This window comes from Musca domestica, unplaced genomic scaffold, assembly GCF_030504385.1.
Source record: "Musca domestica strain aabys unplaced genomic scaffold, Musca_domestica.polishedcontigs.V.1.1 141, whole genome shotgun sequence".
Classification (NCBI taxonomy): domain Eukaryota; kingdom Metazoa; phylum Arthropoda; class Insecta; order Diptera; family Muscidae; genus Musca; species Musca domestica.
In genome coordinates, this window is record NW_026712194.1 from 1494640 (window position 1) to 1514972 (window position 20333).

Sequence of the window (20333 nt, forward strand, 5' to 3'; positions counted from 1 at the left end):
TTTCTTATAATTTTCTAGACATAAGTGGCTTTGAAAAGGAAGCAACTTGCTGGTTTTTCGCTTTGGGGGAAACAGATCAATTAACTTTATCGTTTGGTAATCATCTCTAATTTAAACATATTAAAATATTTAGAATTTTGTCACTTTTACTATATTAATTTTTAGCTATAATATGTATTATTTTTCATTGTTTTACTTTTTATTATATTGTAGTAACGAACAACTCATCTTTAAATTTGTTATATGAATGTATATGTATGTTAAAAAACTTCTAATACTCAACCTGTGGGGCGTGAAGTTGTTCAATTAATTACGGAATGACTTTTTAAAACAAATACTCAGTAGATGGTAATAAAAAAGAAGATCCAATTAGAAAATAAATAAGTGCCAAGACAGTTATATGTGCATGTTTGACATTCGCCTATACTTCTGTACTTGGGAACAGGGAATGCTTCAAGTGCATGCTTTAACCTAAACTTAACTAGTAAAATATTCAATATCAGTGTCCTTTATTGAAATTCTTAATGAAGTGTATGCATCTCTATACGAAAACCTCGCACTAATGCAGACACAAAATATAAATATATATTAATGATCGTGTTAATAATAACAATTTGAATTTTATATTTAAAAGTTGGATATTATTTGTGTTTTCAATAAGCTTTGCAATAATAAAGTTATATTGGTTTTCTTTATACGGAGAGAGAATTTAAAAATGTAAATGTTTATAGTTCATAAAAAACAACAACTTTTTACGGGGAAAATTAATGTCGAAACGGATGGTTTCATATTTTGACAAGTGTGTCGTCATACAGCTCTCTTCTGTCGCTCACAACGGCTTCATGCACATATTTCTGATATATTTAGTCTGAATATTTAGCCAGAAAGTGTAAGTTTGTAGAAAATTTTATTTACATAATTTTTTTCGAAATACTTTCCATCTCTTCCTACATACGCACAAAAAATAACGACTCAAAATGTTTGTTCAATACTCGATAGATGCGGTTTCGTAGTCGACTATGTTTTATTTGATAGTAACTTTTAAATCTGTTAAAAGTTGTAGATCTAAAAGTTGCACCACTTTTGGCTAGGTGCTCTCTCCACAAATATGCATGCAGAGGTAGCCTTGAAAACGAACAATGCGCTGGGACAGAGCACAGTATGAATAGAAAAAACCCACTTAAGATGTGAAATATTTGTATTGCCGATTAGTTGCATTTTCATGATAATGATCATATTATTGAGATGTTGTGAGGTGCCATTTTCAGAAAATACTTCAATAGAATATTGCGATTTCTAAATTTATTTTCAGTTACATTTATCTCCTCCTCTAGATACTTTAATATTTTTTATACGTTATGTTTTATAGTATGACGTGGTTGTGGTTTTGAATAGAAAAATCAGTGTGAGTTCTTATTATATTTAATGTCTCTCATAGACTCTGAGCCGTTAATGTGATTATGATTCATACATTCAAAGTACTTTAATTTATTTTGCATAAGATATCTGTTTTCAGTTGCAGACATTATTTTCGTTTATTTGTTGTACTTGTCTGTCTGTTTATAAGATTAGTTTAATGGAAGGCAAAACATGTGCTGCAATAAACTACTTTTATTATTGTTTGCGTTATGTGTATTATTATTGTTACCATTATGTGAATGTTGCTGTTCTTGGTGTTGTTGTTGTGAGTGGTCATAATGATATTCATGGTATGTTTGCTGTTGCTGCTGCTGCTGCTGCGATTCATGATGAAGTTGATGTTGTGGTTGTTGGTGGTGTTGATCATTGATGTAATTATTCAATTGTGTTGCTAAATTGTTATTAGGAGCGTTTATGCGCATTAAACTTAAATCATCAGCAACTGAATCATAGTCACTGGAATCTTCGCCATACAGCTAAAACAAAAAGAAAACGAAATGTTGCTTGAACATAGGAGACTGGCACAGTCTATCTAATACACAGCTTCGAATAAGAACCAAAAAATTTGCAGACCCACATAATCATATTTACTTACACGCATATTGTAGGGATGCAAATCACAGAACTCGTGATGTCAAACTTCATCTTCCAAGGACATTAGCAATGGATTGACATACTCGAAACCTTCGAACTCCGACTGATCGATGTTATCAATGACACGGCTAAATTCAATTTATAAAGAATTGAACAAAATTATTAAGGGAATTAACAAGATTTATATACATATGTCTGCTTTTTGGCAATATAAATGTACTTTGACTACTCAAGAGCGACTTACTCGTCATCTGGTGTTAATTGTACTGCTTCGCCTGTAAATTCAGGTGGGAAATTGGCCAAATCACGATCTGAGTCTAAACGTGGTTTAAATGGTGGTGTGACTTGCTTGTATGCCAACTATGGAATGAATGTGTGTTGGAGATTTTGATGGGTCGAAGACATGAAAAAGAAGCGGGAGCAAGATTTTTATGGATGAATAAAATCAAAATAACAAACAAAAGTTTATAGATTTCAAATTTTGTGAACATTTGATGAGTAACATGATACTATTAAATTCCATATTCATGAAGCTACTTATAGAGAAGGTAGATTTCCCGTAATAGAAGCGCAAACAGACATGTTTTGTTTCAAGGTCTTATAAATGAGATATGAAATGTGACCAACGATTGAGCGAAATTGTCAATTTTCAACACAACACCAAGACTAGCAATCTTTACACTCTCATGTTGGGTTTTTATAGGTATGCAAGAAAATTGGGCAAACAAAAAATGGGTAGAAGGTTAACTTTCAAATATTATCGTGATGAGTCAAATATTATCATTTGATTTCATCAAATGAGGAATTGTTTTAGACTTTCGCTTATGTATTCCAGATCAATTTAAGGGAGCAGTACAAATATTTTCTTGATATATATGATCAAGATTTGGTTATCGCGGTTACAAAATTCAACAACATCGATATAACACACTTCATTTGGGAATTTAATCATAATCTAGGACTTACGGGTCATCAGGAGAGAATTCAGTTGGCTCCCTAGTAAACTGAATGTCAAAGTTTGTTGTCAAATAAGGATCACCAGGATCAAATGTTGGTATAAATGGTGGCGCTACTTCCTTTCGAGCAACCTTGCGTATATTAAATGACAATAATTCAAATCGTATTATTCAGAGACCAAAAGAATGAGGTTATAGTTATCATCAAATATGCACAAATGGTTGTTAACTGTTTTTATGAAACCCACATTCAACCCAACCTAGAGCTCACTTACCATTTCCCAATCGATAACCTTAAAAAATGGGTGATTTTTAATATCCATAAAAGCGGTTTCTCTGTGGCAGCCTAAGCGATCAGCTGGATTTTTATTGAGAAAGCCCTTAAGAACAGAAGCCGCCTTGACACTTAACGATCTTGGTATGCGAATAGTTTTCTCCAAAATAACTTGGAACAGGTAATCCTCCGTGTTCTGCGAATATAGAAAATGTAAATTTAAAAATTATAGTTGTTAATGAATTTTACTTTATGGAGAACGCTGATTTTTAGATTGATATTATGCAGTTCAGTTTCGGGTGCTAAAACTTTTGTTGTAACCCGTGTTCGTTTTCGTCTAATCTAACTTGGCATCAATTTAAATAGAACTTTCGTATAAAAATCTTACCTGATCAGGATTTTCTGATGCTCCGGCTATATCGAAGGGACTGCGCCCAGCCAACATTTCATAAAGCAAGACTCCAAGGGCCCACCAATCCACCGAAAACCCATAATCCTCTCCCCGCAATATTTCTGGGGCAATATAGTTGGGTGTACCACAGAATGTAGATGTAGTATCTCCAGGGCGTATGCCTTCCTTGCACATTCCGTAGTCCGTTAACTTGATGTGGCCCTCATGGTCCAATAAAACATTATCTAATTTCAAGTCACGGTATATAATTCCTTTCTCATGCAAAAAGTTTAAAGCCAAACTGATTTCCGCCGCATAGAAACGTGCATGTTCCTCCGGCAAACGCCTCTGCCGTTGCATGTGGTACATAAGATCTCCTCCTCGAACGAACTCAATAACAAAGAATAAACGCGAAGGCGTCTGGAAGCACGAATGTAAGCCCACAAGGAATGGATGATTTGAAGCCGTTTCAAAGACATGTTTCTCCGTCTGGACCCAATCGATGTCTTCGTCATCAGTTACCAAAGCCTTTTTAATTACTTTCATGGCATAGATACGCCGAGTCTTTTTCAATTCAACCATTAATACTTTAGCATAACTACCACGACCAATAACGCGGATTAACTCGAAGTCATCCAAAGAAAATTGACGCTGCGATCCCATGTCAACTGGATCTTTTCCCGATGACAGGTGGACTCCGCCACCACCACCACCGGAGGACGAGGGCAAATGCTCTGGATCCGAGATGCGTGATTCTTCCCCTCCGGCGTGCATGGGTGGATAGTCTGGAATGGGTGGTGCCATTTTTGGTAATTGCTCGGCAAAGTCTTCTTCCGAGCCTTTTGGAACCAATGGTTCAACGTGTTCATTAGAGCAAGGCTTCTTCACCAATTTGTGACACTTTTTATGTACCAATAATTTGCACTGAATGCACTTGAAGCCTTGACGCCCGAGACCCCAGATTCTATCTTGACAATAGGCGCAAAATGCACGCTGTAGGACAACAAAAAAAATGCATAAATAGAGCGTTTTTTACGGAGGTAACTTACTCTGTTGAAACGTTTGGCCTGGAATATGTGCCCATTGACACGATATAATTTACGCCATCTACGTGCACCACGACGGTATATGCTTCCTGAAATATTCAATTAAAATTAGTCTTACCACACATAGTTTCCTAATTGATATTTATAACTTACGATCTTCTCCATCGCACAACAAACCAGGGGCCGCAGGAACATTCGGAAACACTGAAGAAAATCAAAAGTGTTATTTTTTTAAACTATACGGGTCACTTCTTATATGCATCTTATATTGTGAAATACACCAGAAGTTGAGATCGTCGATCGGCCTTTTAGTAGGCTTTAAGTACCGTCAAAAATGATGTATTTGTAAAGATGGACAATAAGGTGATATCCCACATTCCACAAAAATTAAAATAAATATCTAATCCATGAGCTCATCCTCCACATTCGGCTACAAATATAAAATATTTGTTTTTAACTCATACCCTCCACATTCTATCCACATGCCACCGAAGCGATTCTATTTCCCTCATAATTTGAATCGAGTCCGTTCTAATACTCCAAGTGCTAGCAATTTTTTCCAGCTCATCGTTTAAAACGAACCCCATTTAAATGTAATCTTTAAACTTCGTATTCAAGACATTCTGTTTATTCCTACCCACATCCATGTCGTATACATGAAATGATATGGATTTTGACCCCTATCCTCTGCCATGGAACACAAAACAAAGTTTTGTAATTTTTATTATTTGACTGAAGCTAAACTCTACCCAAGTCCCTACGAAAAGTCTTGATTTTGAATACGGCGCTCCTTTTTTGTCAATCGATGTTCATTGTCACACATTTACTCAATAAGTATTTACTACGACAGCATCAAGAAGCAAACCCAAACGGCGAAAATTTAGTTAAATTACTTGTCTTCAATTTCGTCACAGTAAGTTGAAATGTGTGTGTATGCTTTTATATATACATAACATTGTTTAATTTGCATGCAGCAACAACATAATAATTTAACTCTAACTCAAGGTTAAGTAAAAATGCTTGTATATTGCTGAGCAAGGAACGATACACTTGACGATTTCAATAGTGTTTTTTGAGCAACTAATACTTGAACCATATCCAAATAAGTATATCCGCTCTGAATTCGTAGTATACATTTGTATGCATTACGAGGCCAAATTTTGAAATTTTTACTAGTTTTCCGTTCCCGTACTTGCTAGACAAGGCAGTTCTCTCAGAGCGAATGTAACTTATCTCTCTTTTACTAATTGTACCATTAAAAACGTAAAGGGGACACAACAATGATTGCACGAAGCTTAAAAATATTTCATTTTTGGATTTTAGAAACAGACAAATAAATTAATTAACTATGATATTGTTTCAATTCCGATTTCGGAATAGTTTTAGGTTATTGATCAACTGAAAATATAAGCTGCCCCTCAAATTAAGGGGATATTATACTTTATAGATTTGTAATTGGACTCTACTAACATCCGGCACCTCCGCTCATGAAAAATGATGATGTTTGAACCCCGTAAATTGTGGCAGCCTCAAAAATACCATTCCAAATGATCATACCGATGTTTTATCTCGCTCTCGCTCTTTATCTCTCTCAAATAATACTCCTGTGGAACGAACGATGTTGTCAAAACATTCCGTACAGCAATCGATTAATTTGGTGTGCTTGCCGATAATACGTGTTGTCTTCTTTATTTACTCGTTTCTGTCGATCAGTCGCATTCAACAGCACACTGTGTTCTTCTTTTGACGAACCGATGATTTAGACTGTTAGTTCTTTATGACCACTAATTCTCCCAAGAAGAGAAATGTGTGTCATATAAGAGTGACCCATTTGCGAACGCCATAGCAATGTAAAAAAGTACACACGATTGATGGAGAACAATTCAATCGATATTATACGTTTGTGTGTGTGTAGCCCCGCACAATACAGTTACCGCATGGTGCTACCAGATTTCGGTATTTCTGCACAAAGAACGTGCAACATTGTCTTTTTATGCCCCCCAACTTGGAAAGGAGGATATATTATATTTGTCATTCCGTTTGTAACATCCCTAAAAATTCTTCGTAGACCCCATAAAGTATACACATATATTCATAATCAGCATAAAATTCTAAGTCGATTTAACAATGTCCGTCTGTCAGTTGAAATCACGATACAGCCCACAATATTTGACGTTGAGTTTCAAAATTTGGCATAACAATTTGTATTGCGTATGGTTGGTATTGAAAATGATGTATATCGGTCCACGTTTTTATATAGCCCACATAAAACCGTACCTCCCGATATTCGGTATAAAAGTTTGGCGCGGCCTAACTTAACGTTTTTTACTTGTTATTCCTAGTTTAAACTGGATTCACTGAAATTGTAAGCTTAGGCATTAACGTCGTTCTTTATAGATGATTCAACCAATATGCAAACGTATAATGTATAGTCCTTGACGTATGTTTTATTTTATATTCAATAAATTAGTATTTATGTGTTCTTATGTACGTTTTACAACTTGTTCTCTAACAAAAGTAGCCATTCGTGGAATCGTGGTTGTCAAAATTGTTTTCAATTTAAGCACTGCATGCTGAGAGAATGATATGCGAGTTTTGAACAATAAAATTAATATGTTAACGAAAATTTTATGTTGAATTTATATGACGACATAATGTATGCCAGCGCAGACAATGAATTTATATGGGCTACTCCATACTCAACTAAACCAGAATATACTGTGCACTCACACGGTACAAAAATTACACAAACTTTAGTTCCAAACGTTCGAACACAAAACAAGTTGTACGTTGTTGAGAATACGTAAAAAAAACGACATAAATCACATCGACTGTACAAAAGGGTAATTTGGACTTGTGGTCTTTTAAATGTTAACCGTGGAAAGACCTACATAGATAAATAAATGCTAGAAAAATTGGAGAGAGATAAGATTAGATGTGAACATATGCTTATCAAGTTATCAGCGAAGGTCTTACGAAAAGACAGATACTCTTATCCCCTGATTCACACCTACAAAACAAAACAAAACCCGTAATTTTTTTTAATTGTTGAGCTTTGCCATGTTGTGGCGAAGAATATATGTTTATATGGAGTTGCGGACAAACCAAACGTCCCAGAGGCAGACTTAGCATGCAACAAGATAATACAATTTAAATAAATGTTTTTTTTTTTTTCATATTAGAATTTGTGACAAGAACCCTCTTGTATATCATACCTACGGGATATTAGTTTATACCTGAAAAATTGACTGATACAACGGTAATCAGTTTATAGGTAACACCAACACTAAACGCTTCATTAAGTTACGCAAACGATTTCAAAATATTGATGAAAGCATTAGGAGCATTGTAGACTAAATCATTTGTAAACATTGATATTTCAAGTAAATTAAGCAGTTTTAATAAATTTTGCACAATTTTTTTTTTTTGCACAACGCTAGAATTCTTAATGTTTCAATTCATGTATCTGTATCATAATAACGTGGTAATAAGGAAGCACATTACAAGGTCTTACTACCCCAACATTTAAGATTTTATCATATAATTTGCCTGAACCAGGTTGGAGTAACTAACGAAATTTTACAAAATGTTGTTTTCCGATCCTAAAGTCCAGTAAATTAGGGCGAGAGAAGAGAATTTTAATAATTGAGTTACTGAGATTTCTCAATTTCTCACTTCAAAATGTTTCTCACTGAAACTTATTCAATGCCATTAGCTGATTAAAAATCTGCTGTTTTGTAATGACAACCCAAAATGAAAATATTTAAAAAATCCCAACAACTACATAATTATTTGAATCATTAGTTCGTATTATTTATGGCTTAAAGAGGAAATAGGAAGATAATATGTTGTGTTTCAAATTAGAAGTTCTGGAAGGCTCCTATAGGTTTTACACAGCGTCAAAGGAAATCGCTGGTATATGTTCCTTGACAAAGGGACAAGCAAAAAAATCAGTCTTCTTAAAAGCAAAACAAAAAGTTTCATCCGATATAGCGCATGTTGTTTTCATACCTGTCGCATATGCTGGTTCAATTTCTTCTTCTGATTGCAAGTGTTGTTGCTGGTGATGTGTAGTTGGCACAGTGGGTATGGGGACTGGTATTGGTAGCCGTTCGTAGTGAATACATTCGTGATGGTACTGTTGATGGTGTCCATGGCCGTTGTGGATAGTACTGAGGGAACTATTGCGACCACCGCTACCACCACTGCCGCAGCCGTTGAGGCCACTACCAGCACTGCCATGTCGAACAATGTGATGGTGTTGATGTTGTTGTTGGTGCTCTAGGCCCATGCAAGGGCCGCTACCGAAAACACTGCCGCCACTGCCCCCGCCAGAATCATCCGTAGTCGTAGTTGTATTGTGGCAGCGACTAGAACAACGCCCAAGAGAACCACTGCCACCTACATGAGAGTGATGGACACCGGCACCTCCAATAGTGCTCATATGTATATGCCCAATAAGACTACCAGAAGCCATCATTGAGCCACATCCTTGACTAGAATCCGATCCAGACTCGTGTCCAGTGCACGGCCCCGCAGATCCCGGCCTGGATCCCATCAAATTCATCGTAGAATGGGGCGGCGTTATAGACGACGACGTTTGCATATAGTGATGAGTATACGGATGTGGATGGGGAACATCATAGTCGCCAGTATCCACAGTTCCACCGGTAAGCATTCCCACGCTCCCGCTGTTGGAATGGCCCACACTTACCAAATGTCCTGTACTGCCTTGTAAACAGCCCATTGAGCCATGAACGCTGCCAGGAGGACCAACTGTTCCGTGACTTCCATGATGACTGCCGCCACCATGAATACTGCCGTGGGCACTTCCGCTACGACTGTGCAGGGAAACACCGCGAGTCAATGTGTTATTGGCGGACTGTATGGACGAAACAACTGCACCGCGGCACATTATATCCGAAAGTTGATTCGCCTGTATAGTATCAAAATATTTCGACTGTTATAATCAACATGGAGAGGTGATATCAGACAATCGGTGATCGTTACAACAAATGATTGACCAATGAGTTTTTGGGGTGTAGAAATCGCACGCGATTATTCACAAGAGATTATGCGGATGTCAAAGTGTGCAATTTTCAGGAACAATATTCAAAGAAAAACGAAAATAAATCAAATTACCATGAGAACTAAACTGAGTTGACGATGAACGAAAAATTCTAGAAAAACGCAATCGCATATTTTTTGATGGAAAATTCCCATTATTTCATGTGAACGTTCTTCCAGACAAATACATTCAGGGTGAATTTCCTCATCATCAAATAGCGGTAGATTTTCCACATTTTTCTCTAGATACGTGTAAAATCTAGACCTTGGAACAAACGGCAATACCTTACTAAATGTCCATACCTGTGGACTGTCCAACCGGTCCAGTGATTGACGCCTGGAAGGATAATCCTGGGCAGTAAAGACTTGTTGTGCTGCAGGACAATTCTTATTGGAATGTTGGTGCAAATATTGCTGTGACGAGGTCAAAGGATGTGGGGGCGGCGGTGGTGGTGTAATAGACCCACAAGGGCTTCCAGGACAGGGGCTGCCGGGACACGGGCTGCTGCACCGACTTCGACAAGTGGGACTGTAGCACAAACCAGCTTGTGTGCCAGATGGTGTATTGGGGCATGTATTTGAGTTTGTCGTTGTCGAGGACTGAACTGCGGTCGTAGTTGTCGTCACACAAGGTTCTTCTTCTTGCTGTACTAAATTTACCGGTAACGGCGTTGTCTGCGTATTGCGCCTCGGTGACCGTCCACGGTCCACAGTTGTGGCGCTCCAGTATCCCCAAGCCATGCTATAACAAAATTGTATATAGAGTTTGTTCACAGTTGCCAATGGACCCTTAGGAATTCTTTACAGCTTTTCGACTTATCCTTCAGTCAGTTCTTGCTCAAGCATTATGCATGTCGTATGCTAAAATAAGCAAATGTGTGTGAATTGTTAACGCTAGAGCCAAGCACATATACGTTTTTTAGGATAAACTTCAGCCACTTATTTCGTTTTCCTTTCTTCATACAAATAAACGAAGAACCACTAAGCTGATAAACTCCGAATGAAATGCTCTCCGAAAGGTGGATAAGACTGCTAGATATAATTTTTTAACAGACACAAATATTGTTTACAAATCGTGCTTTAGAAATGGTATGTTATACTTGACAAAGCAAAAAAGGTGACATCAAACTGATATCAACATTTCAATTCAAAACCCCTTAAGAAATCATGAATATTAGTTAAATCTTAAGTAGCCAAACATTGGTTAGTTAAAAAGTCGTATTCTTCTTACATATTTGTTCATATTATTCGTATTGTTTGCATTTTATGTTTTTAACATTTCGCCATATTATCAAAATATTTACAAGGACTTATTGTGCAAATTGGTTGTATAATTCTACTTGCCAATACAGCATAGTTATCAAAAGAAGCAGGTAGTTTTGCTTTGTATTTTTAATCGAAATGCTTGCGGAGTTAGAAATAAAAAAAGCGTTGTAGACCGAACAATATTACAAGTTTTTTTACAACTAAAATGCCTTGTACGCACATTGTCTAGTAAACGTAGACTCATATAACTGTACTGTGGAACTCCGAATACAAGAAATTAATTACATCGAAAAAATAATTGATATAACGCAACGCAAACACTATGTCATGTGCATACATTTATTAAACGAAAAAAAAAATATGTTAGCAAAGCGATGGAAGTGTATCAAAAACTCATTTAGCAAAATGTTATACTTGAGGTTCTTTATGTGTGTCTGTGTAATTGGTTTAGTTTATAAAGGGTCGAGGGCGATTGTACCCATTAACTGAAGCCTAATGTTCAATATACTATGCGGTACACTACATATATTCTTTGTGGAAGACCTTGGAATATTACGTCAAATTCCATCCTTCAATGCAGAAACTTCAAAGATTGTGGCATTTTTGTGTGCAAAACTCCATATCAGTTTTTATTTTATTTTTTACTTTTAATAATAGGTGTTGTAGTCATGTTTATTAGAACACTTCGCAGACTGGCAACCGCCCTTCTGTCATAGTTCAAATTCAGGTTAATATTGCAATTGACGTCAAAACCTCTGAAGCTGCTGACAATAAACAGAAAAAGAATTCACAAACAAAGGTTTGTAGGGATCATGTCCAATAACGCTGTGCAGCAGCGGTCACAGATAAAAAAGTCAAAGGACAACGTTGTAAAATTGCAACGTACTTCAGTGTTTAGGGGAACTCGCATAATAATGAGTCGATTTTATAGGCACAGACAATATGCCGAGACCATTTTAACATGCAAAATATCTATAGCCACAAGTTCTCACAAAATAATACATTGTCTTAAGTACTTTGAGCGAAGTCCTACCTGGAGCAGAGAAATTATTTAACATAACACCATTTAATAAAACAAAAATCGCACTGGCTCACAAATTCTGCGTTCATTCGGAGTACAGCAAGGACCATCCAAAGAAAATAAAAATGAAAGTGGCTCAAGTTTTTGGGTGGAGTTTTTGTCGATATTTTTTATTGATTTTGATTATATGTACACATATACGACAATGCGTCCATCCGTATGACACCCGTTAGTAACTTTCAATTACCTTTTCCTGAGTAATTTATTACGACGGCAGAGTATGTATTCAAAAATTTTTATCAATTTCAAAGCAAGTCAGGAGCAATTTATTCAAGCACTTTATAATTGTAATAAATCAACTTTTTCACTGGAAAACTGGCTCTTGTATTTTGTAATTATATTCTCCAAAAGGTAATCGAATACTAAATTGAACCTGGCAAATACGTCCATTTGCGACAAAAAGTTGTGCGCGAGTGCTATAATTTTTGTAGAAGGCAGCGAAAGAGAACATCCAGAGCCTGAGACAAGGCAAAAACAAACACATACTATATCCTAGTGTATACTATACAGAAGTATACGAGTGTCTGGCATCGAGAAACTATGAACTTCTACATTGTTGGTTTGATTTAGAGAAATGTGTAAGTAAGACCAGCTGCCGAAAGGAAAAGGACATGCGATGGTAAAGATTACTATACTCCTAGCCTACCAAACATCATTGAATTGGAGATTCAATGTCAGTATATTTCACCAGTCTCTTTCCAGAAATTTTGTTCTCAGAACGACCTTTATCTCCTATAACAGAACACAAAACTTAGAGCATCGCGACTGGCATTTTCGTAGCGAAGAGAGGCAACATTCTTGCACAGAAGCGGATAAAACTCAAAACAAAACAAATGATGAGCGTGCAATGCACAGTAGCAAAATTACCCGAATGACATATTGTGATGCGATGAAATTTCCTGTCACTGCCGGGACAACTATCACAAGTGTAGCGCAAGTTCAGAACAAAAAACAACAACATTCACCCAAAGCAATTAGACATTGACCAAAGTGGTTGTTTTCGTGGTAACAAGGGTGTGAGAGCGAAGAGAAAACATGGAACAAACGTTGAATAAGGCAATGTAATCTGTTTATCACCTTAGCCCTTTCACCCGAACACCTCATACAATATTACACACCATTCCTACGATAATATTAGGACACACCGCCTAAAACCTATGTTTGGAATACGCGGACAATTACAATTAGATTAAAAGAAAAGAAACATTTTTACTGTATGCAGCGAGAAAGACAATAACCGTACGTTTTTTTGGGTCATCAAATTAATCAAAATACATCATGTCACCATAGCAAAGGACTCAATTGTACAATTACCTATTTATACTTATAAATCAAACAACAAGTTGAGAAGTTTATTTGTATTTTTTTTCAATATTATTAAAGCTTTAAAGTAAACAATACTATAAGAACTGAAGTTATTTTGGGCTAATCTCTTAATAATAAACTTATATTCCAGGCAACACGCTCCCAAAAAAGACCAACATTTTCATAAGGCGACCAATTTCGTACAAAACAAAGAAACAATATCTATTGTTCCAAGTTATACTTAAGAGAATACTATAGCATAACAAAACTTTCATCTTACGCAGGCCCGCTCTTATCATGCCTCCTCTCTCTTTTGTATCCCATTTTTATATTCTTTACGCACAGCCTCTCAGTATATAATTTTTTTAGCAACATCTACAGACGTAGAGACTTTAAACACCTTTGAAATAACTAAATATTTAATGCCACACTATGCTACGGGTAGAACTGGAAGTATAAAAACTGTGTTCTCGCCTAGTATCAGTGTTTAGTGTGTATAAAAGGGACGAAAACAATAAGAGAATGCGGTGGTTGCAATGAGTGTGGCTTTGTCGAGAAATATTAATATCCACGTCGGCTCAACTAAAAAAAAAAAACAATTTCGTTTTTTGAAACCAACATAATTTTAGATTTAATGATATATTTTGTAAGAAATAAATGTTTTTTGCGTTCTTTAATAAAATTAGGTCATAGATTTTTTTTAAAATGAAGCACAATGTTTTGCCGTTGTTAAGTTTCAGCTTTCTTGATTTAAAAACGTATTAGAATCTCATATACACATTTAATAGATGAAACTAACCTCTGTTTCACGTTATTGTAATGAGATACCAATGTTAAGAGCTGTGCCATTATTCAATAAATCCAAAGCATCTAGGGATGCAATTTTGTGTTCGGGACCCAGTGACAATTTACTTACAACATACAGGTACTAAATTAATGTTTCAGAACTAAACAATTTATATTTACGTGTGATTTCGTTACAGCGTTACCAAAATTCGAAATTATTGTTTAAGTTACACACACGTATCATATGAATGTTTCGAAAAAATCGATCAAATAAATCTTGACAGAACTTATTTTTCTTTTTTTGTATGTTGCAAGGCCTACATAAAATCGTGCAGTAATACCATCTGCCTACCCAATTTGCTGCCTAAAAATTCTGATTTGAAATTCAAAGAAAGTCAAATCTCAATAGAATAAATCATGGTACAATAAAAAGGTAAGTTAAACCTACCATGGCACAAACATTAATAAGTTTGTTGTCAAATGTATCCTTCTTGTCCGACCTTATGTAGGCCTTGGCATAGACAACGAAAGCTTTCAATATCGATTGCTAAAAAATGTCGCAACAATGGGGTTACACACACGTATCATATCTGGAAAATGGTCCGGGTGGTCCCGCTACTGAAACCAGGCAAGGATGTCAGTAAGGGCGAATCGTACTGGCCGATTTCGCTTTTGTCGCCAGTAGCTAAGATTCTTGAGGCTTTATTCCTCCCCAGCATTAGAGGAAGCTATACAGTTGCCAACCACCAGCATCGATTCCGTCCACAACAGCATTACACGCCATTTCCACACATATTAGTAGAGGACTGAACCAGAACAGGCCGTGTGATAGAACAGTGTTGGTAGCCCTTGACCTATCAAAGGCATTTGATGCAGTCAATCATGCCACACTGTTTGAGGACGAGCAGAGAACTACCCTCCGGCCAAGTTTGAAACGTTGGATAATCAACTATATGTGTGGACGCCAGTCGTACGTGGAATTCCGGAACAAGAAGTCCAAAGCCCGTAGAGTGAAACATGGAGTTCCCCAAGGTGGGGTGATATCTCCGCAACTGTTTAACCTCCGGAATTCCTCGCCCTCCAGACGGCATTAAGATCGTAACGTATGCGGATGATTGTACGATCATGGCGTCGGGCCCAGTGGTCGATGACATATGCGAAAGGCTGAACCCCTATCTCGCGGAACTTGCCGCATACTTCCACGAGAGGAATATGAAAATATCCGCCACGAAATCGACGGCCACTCTCTTTACCACATGGTCTGCGGAGATAAGAAAACAGATGAGTGTGCAGGTCGAGGGGAATCTAATACCGACCACGAACTACCCCAAGACTCTTGGGGTCACGTTCGACAGCATGTTCAAGTCGTCCGCGCAAGCCACAGCTATCTGCGACAAGATGAAAAGTAGGAACAAGGTCCCCAAAGCGCTAGCCGGAAGCACTTGGGGTGCGGACAAAGAAACCTGGTTGACCTATTATAACGCGATAGGTCGGCCTGTGGTCAGCAATGCGGCTCCAGTGTGGTCTGCGAATACTAGTGCTACACAGTGGCAGCATATCCAGACCTGCCAGAACGCTGCCCTGAGAACTGCGACAGGGTGCCTTCTCATGACACCAGTGGACCATCTACATGAAGAGGCGAAAGTCCTTCACTTACGTCAGCATAATCATATGCTTTCGTTGAAGTAACTGCTTGGGTGTTACCGTGAGAGTCATCCCAACCACCATATGGTGGATAAATCTCCCCCACCCAGGCGTTTCAGGAAGGACATACATGGTCTAGAGAGGAATTTCCAGCGCCACAAGAAAGAACCTCTAGATCAAGAAGCCTATCAGGCAGGTCTGAGTGGCATTCATACCGATGCAGTCGCGGATGCTATTAGCAATTATAAAGTGAATGCCGTCCTCGGAGTCCACCCCCATCCATTGCTGCTGAAGAACGTCAGTTGCCTAGACAAACCAGGGTATTTTTGGCGCAATTACGTTCAGGGTGGTGTAGTCGTCTCAATTCGCATTGGGCACAAATTGATGAAGAGGTGCGTGACGCCTGCTCGGCGTGCGATACAGGCCCGCACAATACGCTGCACCTCTTTAATTGCACAGCCAAACCTACCCAACTCACTCCGAGGATCTCTGGCTACAGCCCATTAAAGTAGCCGAATTTCTAAACCTGGAGCTGGAACTAGATTAGCAGAACGCAAACACATGCATGTCCTACTGCTACAACAACAACAACACGTATCATATGAATGTTTCGAAAAAAAAAAAATTTTCTTTTTTGTATGTTGCAAGGCCTATATAAAATCGGCCAGTAATACCATCTGCCTACCCAGTTTGCTGCCTAAAAATTCTGATTTGAAATGCATAGAAAGTCAAATCTCAATAGAACAAACCATGGTACAATAAAAAGGTAAGTTAGAGCTAAAATGGCACAAACATGAATAAGTTTTTTGTCAAATGTCCGACCTAATGTAGGTCTTGGCATAGGCAACGAAAGCTTTCAATATCAGTTGCTAAAAAATGTCGCAACAATGGGGTTTGCGCGGTCAGGTGTGTGTTTTGCATGGTTGAGTCACTCGACTTCCAAAACAAATTGATTGAGTTTTCAATAACCACAATTGTTTAATTGAAAATTTTTCGATGTGATCATGATTGGGACAGTTTTTCTATTCCAATGTACCATTTACAGTTCATAAATCTCTTACAGTGGTTAATAATTTTAGCATTTTAGATTTGTGTGACTTCAATATTTTCATATTGATCTGTTGATAATAAGTGGTGAGTGCCTTCCGTTGTTTATATTTTTATTTGTCTATGGGCCTTGGTATGTTGTACACAAAATCGAATAATAAAATAAATGTTAATATTTGGAATTGAGTGCGGAGTGAAAGTGGATGGATTGTTCTGTGGAATAGCTCCTAAATAATTGTTTCTCTGCGAATTGTTTATCCTACTTATTTTATTTGTTTGGTATTGCCCAAGGCCTGTTGGAATAAGTTTCAGCCAAGCTATGATCAACAGAAAAAGAAAGGTATCTAGTTTATGTAACTAGATGGTTTGCTTCAGATTATAAATGTATCATCCATTCAAATGTCTCAATAGATCCGTTTCGTTAAGCAAGTGCGGACTTTGCAATAAATATTATTGGTGTTGTTAAAACCCAATTCAATTGTTACGTATATTTCATTGTAATTTTGTTGCATTAGGGGAAAAAGTCATCTACTTCCAAATACTAGATGGGATTTGTTGCAGAAATAGCAGATTAAAAAAAATTGGATTATATTATCTTTATCACGCCCAGATTACAGCGATGTAAATTCGTGTTCCGAAAGTGAACACTTTCCGAGATGTTGACCTTTAAAATTCGCGGACTAAACCCGTATTTGGCCCAATACTTCTGAACGATACGAAATCTTATGAAAACATATTTCCAACAAGTGGTAAAGTAATGTTAAGTTGAAACTTCGGTAGTTATAAACAATATTTTTTTTATTTCGTCATGTATAGTAAAATATAAATTGTCGGAACATAAATTCGACATCGTTGTAATCAGGATGACAAGGGCACCTTTTCTAAAGTTGGGGCGGCTAAAGGAAATATGATCCAAAAATAAAGGACTGCTAAGCATGAAACTCAACAATCATGTGTTGCACATCTTGGGTATATAGTACATGTAAAGGGCGAACTGAACTTACCGTGTATGAGTAATTCCGGATTATGATTCATTTCATATAACCGTATGGCTTCGTCTAACTCCATCTGTGTTGATATAGTGCAAGGGTCATGTTCTTCGTCAACCCATTTAATAGTGAAAGGCTGCAAATAAAACTAATTTTCATTAAAGTAGTTCATAAATATTAATTTGTTATCCTTTTTACCTGCTCCAATGTAAAATTGCAATTCTTACGTATTTCAAAGCATAGTTCATCGTAGGTAATATTCTCTTTAATGTAACTGATCATCACTTTTCCGCTATACGCGGTTTTAACTTTAATTTCATTGTTAGCCACATCACTTCCATCTGGCATTATTTGTGAAGGCATTTTCTGCAAAACAACAAAACAGTCCTGGTCATATTCCTGCGTTCGACATCGAGCAAATTGCGATCGAAATACATTCGCAATTGTCTATTTAGGCTTGAGAATAAAGACAATTAAGATAGAAATTCACACATTTATAGCTTGTACCGAAAATTTAATTTGGTTTCAAAACTGTTCAATGGATTTTTATAAAACAAGCGGACCGTTTCCCTAAGTAAGAACTTGCAATCTCGCAATAACACAACTTTACCATAGTAAAGGGTAATGGGCTAAACGAACAACAATAATTTGTACAATACGTTTCAAAGTTTTGGGTAAACAAACTGTTTGCGTTAAAAAGCAAAACCCAGTTTAAATTTGTGCAAGACATATTTCTTGAAGCATAAAACCAATGAACAAGAAATTCTGTTTTCGGATATTTCAACAACAATCTATTCGATTACAAGTCATTGAGTTGATAATAAGTAGAATGCTGGTTTAGGGTTTTTCCATAAATATGGCTCTAAGTCTAAATGTAGATTAGGCAACTAAACTTTCCTTTTTCCATTAAATAAGATAATTTTTTCAGATTTTTTTCGCTTTTAGCTTTTTTGATATTATTGTTTGAATTTTTGTATAAAACAAGAACTCAAAAGGAATTGCCAGAAAATGGTCAATATCAGCATTTGTTTGGATTTCCTATAAACAGACGTATCCCAAGTTAGCTAGTCTAGTTTAAATTCGGACTAAAACGTAACATTTACAACGAAAACGATTTTCTATAGTTATCATTTCGGTCGGAAAAATTAAATTTAAAGGAACCTCTTTCTATAAAAATAAAAACTTAATGATCACTTTTTTATCCACCTCTTATGAGTCTTACATAAGACATGATCAAGGTGCCAAATAGTCTGACTCCTAGCCGTACCACGCCCTTGTAAAAATCTTGATTCTCTCAAACTAATGACTGATTCTTGACACTAAACATTTTGCTGGTTAAGGTCGTTCAGTAAGCGAATTCAAAGTCAAAAATTTCTTACGAAGAATCCACCCAAAAGTATAAAGCCCTAGAAATGTTTAAATTCTTATGCCTCTGCTGTAGAACCCATTAAAACCCTGAAATATTAAATTTTAATTACAAACGGAATGACAAAGTCAATATATCAGACCCTCCATAGTATTTTGAAGGGTATATAACAATTGCTGTACGGCTCTGCATTCAGCAATTCAATAAGATATGGCAACTTCATTGCAGCATCCTCCCTTTTCCGATAGACAAGGAATCAACAAGTGTTTACATATTTCTGTAATTGTAATTGTGTAAATGGATCAATTATTTTTACACATAATTCGATTTCCACTACAAAATCGAACACAGTACCATTAATTAGTCATTTCGGATATGCTGCGTCCTAGCCGATTATATTTTGCCAATAACATTAACCTATATGATATTTTGCATATTGGAGCCACCAGCTAAATGTTAAATGCCACCATAAACTAATGAGAACATATTTAGCTTACCACGAAAAACGAGAAATGCGTACAAAGCAAATAGAAGTTTGTTACAAATAATTAAACTTTCACGAACTGGTAAATAAAATCCATTACTTTCCAACGCGAAGTAAGAGACAAAAACAGAGGACAGAGCCGTTGATTAGTGCCGTCGGCACACACTACAGTTGGCAATGCAATTCGGATATTTTTATTGTGGTTTTACACTGGGGATTTATCTCAATCGATTTCTTGTCTCTATTAAAGTGCAGACACACAGAAGAATTAACCCCCATTCGGTTTATTTTAGAACTGCAAGAATGTAAAAAATTTTAACTACGATTTTCCCTTTATGATATCGAAAAAAATTGCAAAATAAGTGGATTCTTTCAGCTTCTGGAACAGATCAATTATAAGAATTTATTGCTTAAATGGGATTTATGCAACCACATTTATCATAAAAATAGACCTTCCCACAGCGAGAATTATTTTTAATTCCATGTTGAATCTACATACCAACGGAAAGCATTGCTGGTTACATCATTGTATTGAGGCACACTCCAAAGTCTCAAATGTTTCCCTAAGGCGTTCTTTAAATTTTTCATTGGAACACTGAAAAAAAAACTAAAATCTTA

The 20333-nt window shown here is 36.6% G+C and overlaps 1 protein-coding gene and 1 long non-coding RNA gene across 7 annotated transcripts; one reads left to right on the forward strand and one right to left on the reverse strand.

Moving 5' to 3' along the window:
* Nucleotides 1–492: 492 nt before the first annotated feature.
* On the reverse strand, nt 493–19887 carry LOC101887398 (atypical protein kinase C). 5 transcript variants are annotated; one of them, XM_059119340.1, is made up of 10 exons: nt 19729–19887; nt 18064–18231; nt 17881–18001; nt 4834–4884; nt 4684–4769; nt 3632–4627; nt 3245–3439; nt 2980–3101; nt 2015–2141; nt 493–1895 (listed from the first exon to the last, which is right to left on the reverse strand). In XM_059119340.1, the coding sequence occupies exons 2-9, from the start codon at nt 18226–18228 to the stop codon at nt 2054–2056; spliced, it is 1824 nt and encodes a 607-aa protein (XP_058975323.1). In that variant the 5' UTR covers nt 18229–18231; nt 19729–19887; the 3' UTR covers nt 493–1895; nt 2015–2053. The 5 variants fall into 5 exon arrangements, with proteins under 5 accessions (XP_058975323.1, XP_058975322.1, XP_058975321.1 ...); XM_059119339.1 differs by lacking the exons at nt 2980–3101; nt 17881–18001; nt 18064–18231; nt 19729–19887 and adding exons at nt 2258–2373; nt 8692–9640; nt 10051–10608; nt 12282–12424; XM_059119338.1 differs by lacking the exons at nt 2980–3101; nt 17881–18001; nt 18064–18231; nt 19729–19887 and adding exons at nt 2258–2373; nt 8692–9640; nt 10033–10608; nt 12282–12424.
* Nucleotides 12600–14901, forward strand: LOC109612284 (uncharacterized). 2 transcript variants are annotated; one of them, XR_009341723.1, is made up of 3 exons: nt 12600–12713; nt 12786–14618; nt 14695–14901. It is a non-coding gene; the product is annotated as an uncharacterized LOC109612284 (long non-coding RNA). The 2 variants fall into 2 exon arrangements; XR_002194441.2 differs by having other exon boundaries at nt 12619–14324; nt 14383–14618.
* Nucleotides 19888–20333: the final 446 nt, after the last annotated feature.